Source organism: Leptonotus elevatus, chromosome 1, assembly GCF_054856555.1.
Source record: "Leptonotus elevatus isolate MCC_2025b chromosome 1, RoL_Lele_1.0, whole genome shotgun sequence".
Lineage (NCBI taxonomy): Eukaryota > Metazoa > Chordata > Actinopteri > Syngnathiformes > Syngnathidae > Leptonotus > Leptonotus elevatus.
Genome location: NC_141239.1, coordinates 34,045,519 through 34,059,966, shown reverse-complemented (window position 1 = coordinate 34,059,966; position 14,448 = coordinate 34,045,519). Strand labels below are relative to the sequence as shown.

Here is a 14,448-nt window from a genome sequence, read left to right as displayed (position 1 = left end):
ACTTCCGGCTTATTTTTATTCTTCTGTTGAGATTAATCGGCATCTGACATCAGTATTTCTCATTGCTGCCATCCACCGGCTCCTCTCAACTGCAACGCTACAACTTCTCACATTCAACTCACTCCAAGAAGTCTGGCAACATCTCAAATATGATCATCTTCAATCAGGTTCATTCTCTTATTCTCTTTTTTTTTTGTACATTACGTCACCCCCCGTTCGTCGTCATGCCACATCCTGAAAAACAAAACAAAAAACACCCTCTTCACTCTTATGTTTTGCATTTGATGATTTTTTTTACAATGTAAAAAGCTTTTTGGCACACAAAATATCCCTCTTTTATTAACGTGCATAGTCCATCTCTCATATTGAGAAGAATAAGAACAAAAAATGATGAAAAAGATCTTCTAATACCCATGTTTTCAACAGCTCTTGAAAAATTCCTTCTTCCAAAAAGGGAAATTCTCAGTATTGAAACGGTTCTTACAGGAACCCTTAGCCCCAAAAGAACCCTGGAAGAACCCCCACCCCTCAAAAAGGGGGGTTTCAGAAGCAAATAGTTGTGGGTAGAGCCTCTGTCCTTCAAGAAGAACGCTTTTAGAAACCTTACTTCTAAGAGTATCGGCTGCCTAATTATTAACTACCTAAATAAATTATTGATAATTCAGGTTAGTTGTTGTGTATTATAAAGCACACCTTGTTATGATAATTTACAATTATTTACAAGAAAAGTGCATGGATCAGTTGATTCTTCTGAGTGTTTTTTTTGTTTTGTTAGCGCATCCACAGGTAGGTAGACTATGAGAAGGGAGTGAGCAATCCTTGTATCATCAGCCCCTCCCCTCACTTGGATGTGTTGTAGTTATCGTTGCTCTCTCGCTCCTCAGAAGTGACACAACACAGACCCTTCAAGGTCTCGCTGTATTTAACAGCTGTGTTGGCCTAAAAAGAATAACTACTACCTATGACATGTCAACCGCAGGCAAGGCTGTTTAAAAAAAAAAAAAAATCATTAACTACTGGGACTTGCACCTACACCTTTTTTTTTTTTTTTAACACTCAAGCTTGTGTTTTCCTTTATTTTGAAAGCTGACATCGGTACTGACATGGATTTCTTACAGCTGCCAGGTAAGTGTGATTTGATGGCACTATGAATGTTGAAGCTGCATGATTTTACTGGAGATTTTACAGTTTTTCTCGGTTACTTTGATTTTTCTAACATCAGAACTGAAATTTGCAAAACAGTGCATTTCTCAAAACAATTGACCCAAATAACAACAATGATGGTTCCCTGCAAAAGCCATTTTCTTTCTCAAAATCCTTAGTACAGTGAACATCTCTCGAAAGTAAGTAAAGTTTGTGCCTTTGTGTATGGATAAGACAGTTAAATTGCTTCGTCACACTGACAATATATCAGTGTACTCTGAAGAGTTGTTCTTGTGTAAACTGCAGCTAGTTTTGCTTTCCATTATTCCAAATAGTAAGTTGTGGAAGATTAAGTGCAAGAGACTGCAAGAGACTTTTACTGTTTGCACTATAATTTGTTGAGAATTGCGAAAAAGACAGCACTGCATAGCACAAAGAAAAAAAAAACAAATTAAAGAAAAGAACTGTAAACATGGGACAATCTCCTTAGGAAAAATTGTACATGCAAGTCTGTAGGAGTTACAGTGCAGTCTTCCTACTTCCTTTGTACCACAAATTGTCACCCACATCACAACACACAAGTATCTTCACTTGCTTTGAGCTAGTTAAAAAAAACTGGTTAATCATTGGTTGAGTTAATGCTTCACACATTTCCATTTGTTAGAGTCTAGAATCTAGACTCTAGATTCACCTGGGAATTAAAGTGTAATAGAAATATATTAGTGAGTGACCGATGTGTTTTTTTTCAAGGCCGATTCCGATTATTATAGTAGTCAAGGAGACCGATAACTGATATTTCAAGCCGATATTCATTTGCAGTGAAAGAGAAAATATTCATGTAAAAAAAACAAAAATATTTTAAACATATAAACAACTGACAGCTTTGTTTTAAAATGATAAAAAAACAATTGTATAAAGCTTCCAGGGTCATCAGCATGTGTTAAGCTAAATTAAAAACTAAGCAAGTAAATAGCTACCTAAAACTGTATAGTTTTCTAAAATTTCAACATAATTTCTTAATTTTACTATTATTATTATTTTTATTTAAAAAGTGCAGTTTCAGCATCATTTTAATAATGCGAATGTAGCTAATTAGTTTTTTTTCTCAGGGTTTGAAAAAGGTTTCAAAAAATCTTTGCAGACAGTGAGAAATTGTTTGAATATAATCGAAATAGTAAAAGCTGCCTGTGAACACCTTACAAATCCTGATGAAAACTCTAAATTTGCTACAGATAATTGACCCGGTCGATAATCGGTTTATCCCTAAAATATATACAAAATATGCTTCACATATGACAACTTGTTCAGCCATTTTGAATGTACGACTTGTAAACTAATGCTAAAATGTTATAGGGTGTGACACAATTCAGCATACACCCATTGTCATACATTCTGATCAACATGACAAAAGCAAATTAAACAGCTTTTTTTTTAATGCGCACAAGTGACACAATGATGTGGAAAATTGAGCAAGTAGTTTTCAGAAATTCAATTCTAATCTAAGAAATGTACCAAAGTAACTGAGAAAAACTGTAAAACTACATATTTAACTCATTCACTGCCATTGACGGCTATAGACGTCAAAAATTCATTTGAACTATTTCTATTAGTTTAACATTTTTTGAAAACCTAGGGAAAAAAATTATTGTACATTTAGAACAGATGTAAAATGTGTGATTAATCGTGAGTTAACTATTGAAGTCATGCGATTATTTACAATTAAAAAATGTAATCGCCTGACGCGACTAAAAAGATAATAAAAAATTTGGGGCGTCAAGCGATTACAATTTTTCATCGTAATTAATCGCATCACTTCACTAGTTAACTCACAATTAATCAAACATTTTATATCTGTTCTTAATGTACAATAAAAAAATACTCTTGTTAACAAAAGTCGATTTTTTTTTAAACTAATAGAAATAGTTCAAATGAATTTTTGACGCCTATAGCCGTCAATGGCAGTGAATGAGTTAATCTATTTCTAACCAAGCTAAATTGCTTACTGGTAAAATAATCTTTAAATGAATACTGCAGACATAGGCTTCACATGCACAAATGTGGAGCTGAATTACTGTACTGTGCAGTCAATACAAAGCGGTGCAATTTATTAGGAACAAATATACAGTAACTTAATAGAATATCAGTTGAGAATTAGTGACAGACAGATGACTAGATCATGATAGATAGATAGATAGATAGATAGATAGATAGATAGATAGATAGATAGATAGATAGATAGATAGATAGATAGATAGATAGATAGATAGATAGATAGATAGATAGATAGATAGATAGATAGATAGATAGATAGATAGATAGATAGATAGATAGATAGAAAGCAGTGCTGCCGTTCACTATCAGACATTTGAATATTAAACAAATGATTTAGCACGTCCTAGCCACTAATGTCCTTGCAGTGTCCTTAAGACTGACACCAGGTGGACTTTCGGCCGCCTTTATATCTGATGATTGTTAACTTATATTGAATGTTTTGCTCTTTCAGACAGTGTCACAGGCAAATCAACCAAGATGGACAAACACCCAGAGGACTCACTCAGAGAAAGTAAACAGACAGTGACTGATTTCAGCGACATTTACTGCAAAGGTGACAGTTGAATCGAGCAACACGTGTAATTTCACAGCCCTCCTATAGATGGCGGCATCATTTGTAATTCCAGTCTTACTATCAAAGTTGACCTAAACATCCTGACCAATACCTAATTCGATTTAAGAGGGATACATAATGCATGCATGCATGTCTTTTCTCTTGATAGTGAAAAATGTTAAATGTTAAAATGCACATTCTGGAAGTATGTATCTGTGTGTGTGTGTCCCATGCAAATAGACCTTCTGCCAACTTTAGGAGGAGAAGGGATGACGAGGGAATTTCTGCAGGAGATTGTCAACATATTGATGAATTACATCTGCAAGTCCTGTCACAGAAATTCCAAGGTACTGACCCCCCCCCCCCCCAAAAAGCCCCATAGAGGCAATTGAATGAAAGCACAGCAACACCTTTTGTATTTCAGGTTTTGGATTTTCACCACCCTCACCAACTCAAAGAAGGACTGGAAGGCTTTAGTCTGGACTTGCCAGAAAAACCAGACACCCTTGAGCAAATATTAGTGGATTGTCGAGACACACTGAAATACGGTGTCAGTACAGGTGTGCTTTTGTCTCCCGTTGGCCCGAGCATTCCTGGAAGCATCTTGTTTCTTTCTAACAATTCCAGATGAATACAGAATTATGGATACAATTTACTGTATCTAATTTGAATTTCTATGGTTAATATTTAACTTCTAATAATACCATCTTCCTTTCCAGGCCATCCTCGCTTCTTCAATCAATTGTTTGCAGGTCTGGATGTGATTGGCATTGCTGGTGAATGGCTGACATCTATAGCCAACACCAACATGTAAGATTCTTATTTAAGTGGAAGTCAACCGTAAAACATTTCTTGACAATAATATGTTTAATGTGACCTCGCTAGTCTAAACATGACATTCTGATTAATATTACGTTTGTGGAATAAGAGTTACGAAGCAGAATCCAGACATTTTTATCCATCTCAGAGGGCGGCCATTTTGCCACTTGCCGTCAACTGAAGATGGCAGTTGCTCAAGGCTCAGGCAACAACCAATCACAGCTCACCTGTTTTCTGAAGCTGAGCTGTGATTGGTTGTTACTTGAGGCCCGAGCAACTGTAATGTCATTTTCAGTCGACAGCAAGTGGGAAAATGGCCGCCTTCTGGTATTAATAAAAACTGCAGGATTTTGCTGCTTAACTTAATTCCACTAACACAATATTAACCAGAATACAATATTTAGAGTAGTGGGGCTACATGGAACATATTGTCAAAAAAAGGAGGGGTTGACTTCCCCTTTTTAACAAAATAGTTTACCAATAGCGCTGTGGCACACTAATGGTAGACGCCTGATTTCCCTGCAGGCTGCATGGTTTTGATTCCCCATCAATGAGTGTGAAATGTGTCAACCTCGTTACTGCATGTGCCCTTTGACTAACTGGCGACCAGTCCAGGGAGTAGTATAGCCTTTTGCCCCAAATCATCTAGGATAGGCATCAGCTCCCTGCAACCCTAAACAGCAAACACCACATAAGTGGTTTTGAAATTGGAGGGATAGTGCTGTGGAATCGATTCTGAATTGTACTAAATGAGAATCGCGATTCTTATGAGAATCATGTTTTTGGCACACCCCTAATATATATATATATATATATATATATATATATATAGAGAGAGAGAGAGAGAGAGAGAGAGAGAGAGAGAGAGAGAGCTTTTTTAAAATGTATATTTGATGTAGTGTACTTCAAAAAGCATGTTTACTAGGTTTACATATGAGGTGTCTCCGGTCTTCACCCTAATGGAGGAAGTTCTACTGAAGAAGATGCTTAGCATTGTAAGATGGTCTGATGACGAGGGAGATGGTATCTTCTCGCCAGGTAATGTCTGTGGTTCTCTTATGCCCTCTAAATGTCTGCTATTGCAAATTCGATTGTATCATACATTGTATAATGTGAATACAATGAAACAAAAACACTTAATTATTTTCTATTTTTTTTCCTAAAGGAGGCACAATATCCAATTTGTACAGTATGCTGGTGGCAAGATATTACTTCTATCCAGAAGTGAAGACAAGAGGAATGGGAGCTCTGCCTCACTTGGCCCTCTTCACTTCTGAACATGTAATCATACTGTCTGTATCACTAATGGACATTCAAGCATGCGTAATTGGCAGATGAAGAAAAAAAGGTCTATTCATGATTTAATTTGCAGCAATTAATACAAATATTCATCACTGAAAGAAAATGTACTTTTCACTCATCTGTATATTTTGAATGTGTGTACACCACACAAAGAACTAGACCTCACACAGTCTGCAACAAGAGTGATGAGACATGATACATTGAGTTTTTTTTTGGGGGGGGGGGGGGGGTTCTGATCATTTTACCCCAAAAGCACCTCAACATTGCTTTGGAAACGATAGCACCTTTCCAAAAACTAGTTACAAGTTGAATATTCTTTCAATCCGCACAAGGATTCAAGCTCTTCTACCCTACGGTCCGAAATCTTTACAGAGCGTTGCTCCTTGTTTTTTTATATCTTAGTTTGATGATTTACTTGATTTTCGTATAACAAAAATCCAAACAAAGCCTGTTTGTCACACATGCACAATTAAAATAAAAAACGAACCAATTATTATAATTTTTTTTAAAAATATGTTCACCATGGCAACGAGCCAAGTGATAGTGAAAATAGTAAAATGTTGCTATGATATACAGCATTTACAATATGCATACAGTATCTATTGTTTATAAGGTAAAGCCGACAAGGAAATTTAAATGATTCATTTGAAATTTCAAAAATAAATACTGTAATAAATAAAGACATTTTATGAAATATAGGCAAAGCTACAATACAACTCAAATGTATTTCTTTGAGGATTTATAAAGACGTATAAAAGAGACATTCTTTGCATTTGACGCTCAGTTGTTGGGTGTAGTTTGTTCTCAAAAGCAAATAACCGAATGAAGAAATTGTTTCTTTTCGCCTGCGTGTCAAGTAGTACCGCCGTTAATGATGTCCCTAGAGTCAGACAACAAAAGATGAATGACTGTGGTTTTGTCTTTACAGAGTCACTATTCAGTCAAGAAGTCTGCTGCAGTGCTGGGACTGGGCATTGAAAATGTGTTTATAGTGAAATGTGATGAAAGGTATAGTTACATACACGCAGGTATGCATGTTTGCTTTTAGACCATTATACTACACGACAATGCTTATGTTTGCTCACCTGTGCTATCATTTTGTGTATGGTTAACTTGTGCACATTCATGATTTGTTGTGATCTGTGCAGCCGCATAACAAAAAACGTATTGTTAGATTGTTATCAGCATTAATACCTACCTGAATTGAAGTCCATTAGATGGAAGTGGTCATTATGTGGTGTGTATGTCAGAAGAAAGAAAATCAAGGGAAAAGATTCATTCATTATTATCGGATACTAATTGTTTTGGTTCTAAAGCAGGGCTTGGATCCCATAAGTTTAATTGGCTGGTCATAATGATGTGGCCACCTGAACATTGGTCTATTGTTATGTTTCAATAGTCACATATAGGCTTCTGTATTTGTAGACAAAGCTATCAGGGCGTTATGCAGAATACAATATGCATAGCATGTAGCACATGTTTGGAAACGCCGTTTACTTTGGTCTTTTTAGAGGGAAGATGATTCCAGACGAACTGGAGGCTTCCATTCTTGCAGCTGAAGAAAAGGTAACACGGAAAAGCCAACTGTCAATTTGCATTGACGGTTGGGATCGTGTGAAACAATGTGAAAGTTAGGCCCAGAAATATTTGGACAGTGACACAATTCTTATGAATTGGGCTCTGCCTGCGTGCCACCACATCGGATTTAAATTGAAATAACTACAACGGGATTGAAGTGCAGACTTGAAGGTTTAATTCAAGGGGTTGAACAAAAATATATGATTAGGCATGTAGGAATTGTAGCTATTTTCATGCTGATACTCCGTATTTCAGGGGCTCAAAAGTAATTGGACAAATAAACATAACGTCAAGTAAAATGCTACTTTTCAATATTTTGTCGAGAATCCTTTGCAGGCAATGACTGCTGCGGCTGTCGTCATCTGTTGCTTGTTTGAGGGTCTTGAGCAAGTGAAATGCATACTCAATTGGGTTGAGATCTGGTGATTGACTCTGCCATTGCAGAATATTCCACTTCTTTGCTTAAAAAAAACTCCTGGGTTGCTTTTGCAGTATTATCTCTGATGGATTTCATCTTCTTTTTTCAGCCTCAGGTCTGTTTCACCCCCATTTGAGAGCTCCTATGACCGCATGTTGCGTGTTCACAGGAACAGCTTCCAAATGCAAACGACACGCCTGGAATCAACTCCAGACCTATGCAGCCTTTTTTTTTTCTTTCTTCTTCTTCAGCCTTCTGAGTCAACTGTCCAATTACTTTTGGTCCCTTGAAAAAGAGGTTCATATTAAAGAGCTGTAATTCCTAAAACCCTTGCTCCAATTTGGATGCGCAAATGACAGCTGAGAGTCTGCAATTTAAGACTATATTAATTATATGATTGTATCGTGAATATGTTTTCATGATATTAAACTTACAGTTCTTCTCTGCAGAAAATGGTTCCATTCTATGTGAATGCAACAGCGGGCACGACAGTGTATGGAGCTTTTGATCCCCTCAATGCCATTGCAGACGTCTGTCAGAGACACTCTTTATGGATGCATGTGGATGTAAGGCATTATTTGATCATTTGTAACTTTAATGCTACAGTGTAAAGCTTACCGTAGAATGTGTGTCAACACAGCTGCTATCCCTTTACTATTGCTAGGTTTAACCTACATGAGGATGATCTCGTAAAAATGTGCTTTTTGTCTCATTTTTTTTGAAAATCTACACGTACAGATGGCCATGTTTTCCGAATGGTTCTTGTGTGTACAAAGCTGCAAAAATAACAATAACACTACCCAAGCAACAGATATTCCGGTTGTAAATTGAACCTATGATGGCCCTATTTTCATGCACGGTGCAAGTTTAGTGCAAAGTTGTGCTAATTTCGTCAACGAAAACTAAACAAAAATAGTTTCGTCAACACACGTTTTTCATCGGACTAAAACTAGACTAGACTAAAACCCTCATTAATAAACAACAACTGTTGCTAAATCAGTATGCATTTTTGTCAACGAATGAAGACGTGACGAAAATGTACTTCACTTCATAAAAACTGGACTAAAATCTATGGACATTTTAGTTCATGAACAAAATCGAGATGAAAATTATATGATTTTGTCAAATATTGTCTCTGCTAATCCGAGCGTGTGAAACATGCACAAACACATGGTACGGACAGGAAGTGGATTCACGGTGAAAGGTTTAAAAAAAAAAAAGAAAAAAAAAAAGAAGTAAATTATAGTTATAACGTAACATTAATCCAACGGCTATAACGTCCCAACAATAATGTTAATCCGACCGCTAACTAATGCTGGCTAACCAGGGCCGTTTCTAGCTTCATGACGTCCCTTAGTCTTAGACTACAGTTACAATTAAACATCTTAAGTTGACAGTCATTTTTACCTCAATAAATAAAACAGCTTTTGAGTCTAATGTCTAATTTAAATGAAACACAACAAAACAAACAAAAATTTAAAGTGCAACAAGGAAAACCAACTAACTTAAAATGTCTCCTTAGGATATCAAGCAAATAGACCATGAGTGAATATTCAATAAAAAAAAAAAATTATATTAATATTTCAATAATACAGATTAAAATTAATCCTATTTTTATATTAACAATTGTGATGCAACAGTGTCTTTTTAAAGCTTGTACCAATTACAAATTTGTCACTTTTAAGCATTTTCTACAATAATTTACATATTATACTAGTTAAATTAGGGGCTGGCCAAGGGAAGGTTAACATCTATAAATAAATGCCAGAGGCTAGCGAGCTGGCTCACAAAACAAATCAATAAACTTGCTAAAAATCAAATCAAATTGAGCTTCTTTTTGATGCCATTACAGTGTCTGTTTTGTTTAGTAGTCTCGCTAACGGGAAAGCTAGATGGGTAGCTGTCAATCATTCTCACACAGTGATGTAAGAGGCTCTACACAAAAACACCAGCCACTGCTTATCATCACAGTTTATTTTATTTATATCCTATGTTTATTTTTTAAGCATTTGATGTGAAATAGTTTTAGATCCGAAATGTTCGACATTGTCTGCGGACAAAAAATATATATACAGGGGTAAAATTATTGTCCTGACTAAAACTAAAGTAAAATGTTGACAGTTTTTGTTGAATAAAACTAGACGAATAAAATTTATTTTTCTTGGATTAAAACAAAGACTAAAATGCGAGATTTATAGTCGACTAAAAAACAAAACAAGCGTGATTCAAACTGGACTAAAACTGAGAATGGGCTGAGTTTTTTTATTTTGGTATTTTCCTAGATTCACGCATGTAGAAGGGTGCCTTTGCTCCCCTCATTCCTTTAAATTAAGCGCAAAGTTTAGATGTTAAGTTGTGTACGGATATATTTTTTTGGGGGGTGGTGGTGGGTGTTGATTGGTTTTAAGCCTCTTTTTGTTTTTCTCTGCTTCTGAATAAATGTTTTTGTGAACTAGCGGGATCCATGGAATGAATAATTTTTTTAATTTATTTTTTTAATAAGTGCAAAGAAAGCTGCACATTCTAAATGCAGTGTTCATGCAGGAGATTGGTGTATGTAAAGTATATTTAAAAGGAACTGCAAGATCACCGCTTGCGAAGGATGTAAAGTTGGTGGCGGTGAAGTGGGCACTTGGAGATTGCTTTCTAACCCCATTGTGCGTCCATTTGTGAAGCTGATTTTTGTTTCTATTTGTAGGCATCATGGGGCGGTGGCTTACTTTTGTCAGACAGACACAGGATGAAGCTACAGGGCATTGAAAGGTAGCGAACATTAGTAAACAGAACATCAAATGTTTATTTTCTAGTAGCGGTAAGTCCCATAAGGGGACTTCCTGTTGACAAAAAAGTACGAAACCATCTCGGAAACAAATTGGTTGTTTTCCAGAGCATGGTCAGTAACATGGAACCCTCACAAGATGATGGGCGTTCCCCTGCAATGCTCAGCGATACTGATCAAGAAGAAAGTAAGATCAATTATTTTGTATAATTTTTTGTAAATACAGACTAGATCTATGAGATACTGAGTCATTTATTTGGGGGTACTTCTTAGGTGGTAAGTACACAAGCAATATGAACGTTTATGGTCTGCTTTCTCCAAAACCACTTCTATTTATTCATTTTTACTTACTTTGGTAGACCAGTGAAATACATCACGATTGAATCCAAATACTGTCCATGTCTTATCTACATCCTAATAAATGTCCCGTACTTGTCCACAGGGCCTTTTGCAAAAGTGCAATGAATTGGGGGCTCCCTATCTTTTCCAGAAAGACAAATTCTACGACGTGAGCTATGATACTGGAGATAAGAGCATCCAGTGTGGCAGACATGTGGATGTCTTCAAACTTTGGCTCATGTGGAAGGCAAAGGTATTCATCTGAAGTTATCCATTAACTCCACTTTGAGGGAATGATGGTTTTGTCACACTGGCGGTCACCTCATAAATTGAGATTTCTTGGCTGAGGACAAAGGTCAAACTAACACTGCAATACAAATGTCCGCACGCACGCACGGACATTTAACTTTAATGTCAAGTAGGTGGCCGCCAAATATCATCCTGCAGGCCGCAAATGGCTCCCGAGCCATGAGTTTGAGACCCCTGAAATACTGTAACTGAATTTGAAGAAGAGAAGAAAAGATTTTGTGATAATAGCATCCCGAGACCAGATAAAAATGATGCCAAACATTTGTGAGGGAAAAGTGACTTCTATGTAAATGTGCAGTGACAGACTTGCAAAAGGTATGTTATTTGATACTTTCAGTGCACATAAGCACCACATCTCAAATTTGTTCTTCATGGCATCAGTCTTTTTCTGATTGGTTGGTCAGAATTCGTAATTGTTACAGCCAACTTATTTGGCAAGACATCAGTATTTTCTCACCATTTTGGACACAAAAAAAAAAAAAAAAAAAAAAAGTATGATTGCCTCTTTTTCCCCCTCTGGCTCCAGGGTACAGAGGGTTTTGGAGCTCAGGTCAACAAGTGCATGGGGAACGCAAAGTATTTATATGATCTGCTGCAGAGGAGGAAAGACTTTGAACTAGTCTTCAAAAACAAAGTAAGCTTTGTTTTTATGAAACTTGGCAGTAGCAGCTTCAAAATCACATTCAAGATAAATGTGTCCTTTGCTTTTCTCACAGCCAGAGCACAGCAACGTGTGTTTCTGGTACATTCCTCCCAGTCTGAGAAGCATGCCACCTGGCACTGACAGAGACAAGAGACTCCATCAGGTCTGTAGACATTCGAACACAAGTCTCAGTCCAACCCTGGCTTGGCACTAGAGTCACAATGTTATCTTGTATCGCTATTAATTATGCCTCACTTGACTCCAGGTAGCTCCTCAAATCAAGGGAAGGCTGATGGAAAAGGGCTCTGTTCTGATTGGTTTTCAGCCTACAAGAACCAAAGTGAATTTCTTCAGATGTGTGTTTGCCAATCCTGCTACACAGCACGAGGACATAGACTTCTTACTGGAGGAGATAGTCCTGCTGGGGCATGATTTATGAAGTGAATGGTTCAGAGTTTTTCTTTTTTTTCTTTCTCTGCAAGACACAAACTATTTTGCATTGCTACCCAGTCTGGTTGTTATTTACTATTAATCATGCCTCCGTGTCTTTTCCAACTCTTGACAATGGAGCCTGAGGGCAATATTGTGGCATAGTATAGGCCTACTAGAAAGCATAAAGTTAAATTACAGTAGCCTATAACTGGATAATCTTCTGAAACATTTTTAACTCTTTAAACACTAAATATTCTGTATTTTGATTATAGTGCAATCATATTTTCAGTTTAATTTCTGTATAATTCATTCAAATCAAGATGCCACCTTTTCTTAAAGCAGTCGCTCTATTACATTGTTGATTAGACAAATCGGGACCCCTGGAGCAGTTCAAGAAAATACTTGCCAAGCAATGAAAACAGATACCGAGCAAAATTTAAAATATATAGTTTTAATAGAATTCAATGTACATATCCTTTAAAATATGGTTAAAGTTCAGCATTGAAGATGTTCTCCATCTCCACCTAGAAGAAAGTGCGAACAAACGCGATTTGGGGAGTCTTTAATAACTATTGTTCAGCAGTAGCAGAATTGTGCCATCTGTTGGATATATGTGGCATTAAAAGTCTAATGTTGGTTAAATGGGCTTCTTGCACAAATCGACTACTTCCTGAACTCAGTACCACTCCTTCATTTCCTGTCTTTCATGATTGGACAAACTGATTAATCCAGGTGTGCCTGACCTCAGTAACCACAACGACAATGGCCAGACACACCTGGATTAATCAATTTGTCCAATCATGAAAGACAGGAGATGAAGGAGTGGTACTGAAATCAGGAAGTAGTGTATTTGTGCAATGTGCCAATTTTTCCATGAAAGTAAGAAAACACTGTTTCTAGATAAATGCATAAAAATTTTTTGTCTGGCTTGAGCCACAAATCGTTTTTTCGGCTGCTGCATACAGTAACTCAGCTGATACGGACTCAAACATGTGACACTTACTTTTTGGTTTGGGCTCACCGCTGTATCATTCGTCAAAATTGGTGTACTTCACTGGGGAATAAAAGGATAACATTAAAGTGGTGAATTCATGTGGGATTACCCATGTTATCAGATGGAACCATGATCGGTTGTCTACTAATCAGTCACAGCCTCGAATCATAATGATGAAAAAACTAAACAAAAACAGTTGACTAAAATATGCCATTAACAGTGCAAGGAGGGAAAAAAAATTACATGGTAACATACGCAGAATTTTTCTGGCATGCAAAGCCATCAAAGCACAAAACTGCTTATATTGCATATTAGCATTTCATGTGTAAATTGATCAGTATATAATCTGTAACACAATTGTCCTCAATTTAAAAAAAAAAAAAAGGAGGAAAAAAAAGGTGAATTTAATAAATTAGTCTAGTAGCAAATTGACAAAGACATTTTAACATTGTGTCGCTAAATATTCTAACAATCTACTTATTCACAAAATATGATGGAACTCTTAAAAGTTAAATGTCTCTAAAGTCAGAACAGAGTCATTAAATGTGGAATTCAACCCCAATTTACAGGAAACCTCTCTAAAGGTATACAAGTTTGAAGATGTTGGTTCAGCTAGTGTTTTTTGAGACATCAACTAGCGTTAAAACTAGCCTATAGCTCAAGTTCCAAAATGTAGAGCTGTAAAACTCCAGAGGTGCACATGGAGTCTTTATTTTCAGATTTTACTGTGAAACTGATTTACGCCTGAGGTGATTGTTAAAATGGGATAGTCATTAAAGCCGATTAAAAAAAAAAAATCGTGCTTGAAGTTATATAAAAAGGGAAGTCAACCCCAAAATGTTCTTTCCAATATGTTCAATGCAGTCCCACTTGTCTAAACATCGTATTCCGATTGGGTTTGTGGAATTCTAGTTAAGCAGCAAAATCCACCTGTTTATAATCGATCTCAAGGGGTGGCAATTTTTCTGTTGACTCAAATGACATGACAGTTGCTCGGGGCTTACGTGATTGGTTGTTTGTTACCTGAGCAATTATTATGTTGTCATTTTCAGTCGACAGCAAGTGGAAAAAATGGCTGCCCTCTGGG

The 14,448-nt window shown here is 36.6% G+C and overlaps 1 protein-coding gene across 4 annotated transcripts; it reads left to right on the top strand.

The window, feature by feature from the left end:
• On the top strand, positions 1 to 13,034 carry gad3 (glutamate decarboxylase 3). 4 transcript variants are annotated; one of them, XM_086094266.1, is made up of 17 exons: positions 1 to 167; positions 1,087 to 1,125; positions 3,647 to 3,748; positions 3,989 to 4,095; positions 4,173 to 4,308; positions 4,468 to 4,558; positions 5,493 to 5,605; positions 5,733 to 5,848; positions 6,798 to 6,877; positions 7,381 to 7,435; positions 8,315 to 8,431; positions 10,564 to 10,628; positions 10,753 to 10,831; positions 11,087 to 11,236; positions 11,819 to 11,926; positions 12,009 to 12,098; positions 12,201 to 13,034. In XM_086094266.1, exons 2-17 carry the CDS (start codon positions 1,104 to 1,106, stop codon positions 12,372 to 12,374), a joined length of 1,605 nt encoding a protein of 534 aa, XP_085950392.1. In that variant the 5' UTR covers positions 1 to 167; positions 1,087 to 1,103; the 3' UTR covers positions 12,375 to 13,034. The 4 variants fall into 4 exon arrangements, with proteins under 4 accessions (XP_085950392.1, XP_085950400.1, XP_085950384.1 ...); XM_086094274.1 differs by lacking the exon at positions 1,087 to 1,125; XM_086094258.1 differs by lacking the exon at positions 1 to 167 and having other exon boundaries at positions 878 to 1,125.
• Positions 13,035 to 14,448: the final 1,414 nt, after the last annotated feature.

Coding starts and splice junctions, on each gene's coding strand:
- gad3 (XM_086094266.1), top strand. CDS start 1,104: ATGGATTTCTTACAGCTGCCAG. Junction 3,749..3,988: donor CAGCGACATTTACTGCAAAG/GTGACAGTTGAA, acceptor CCATGCAAATAG/ACCTTCTGCCAACTTTAGGA. Junction 11,927..12,008: donor AACTAGTCTTCAAAAACAAA/GTAAGCTTTGTT, acceptor CTTTTCTCACAG/CCAGAGCACAGCAACGTGTG.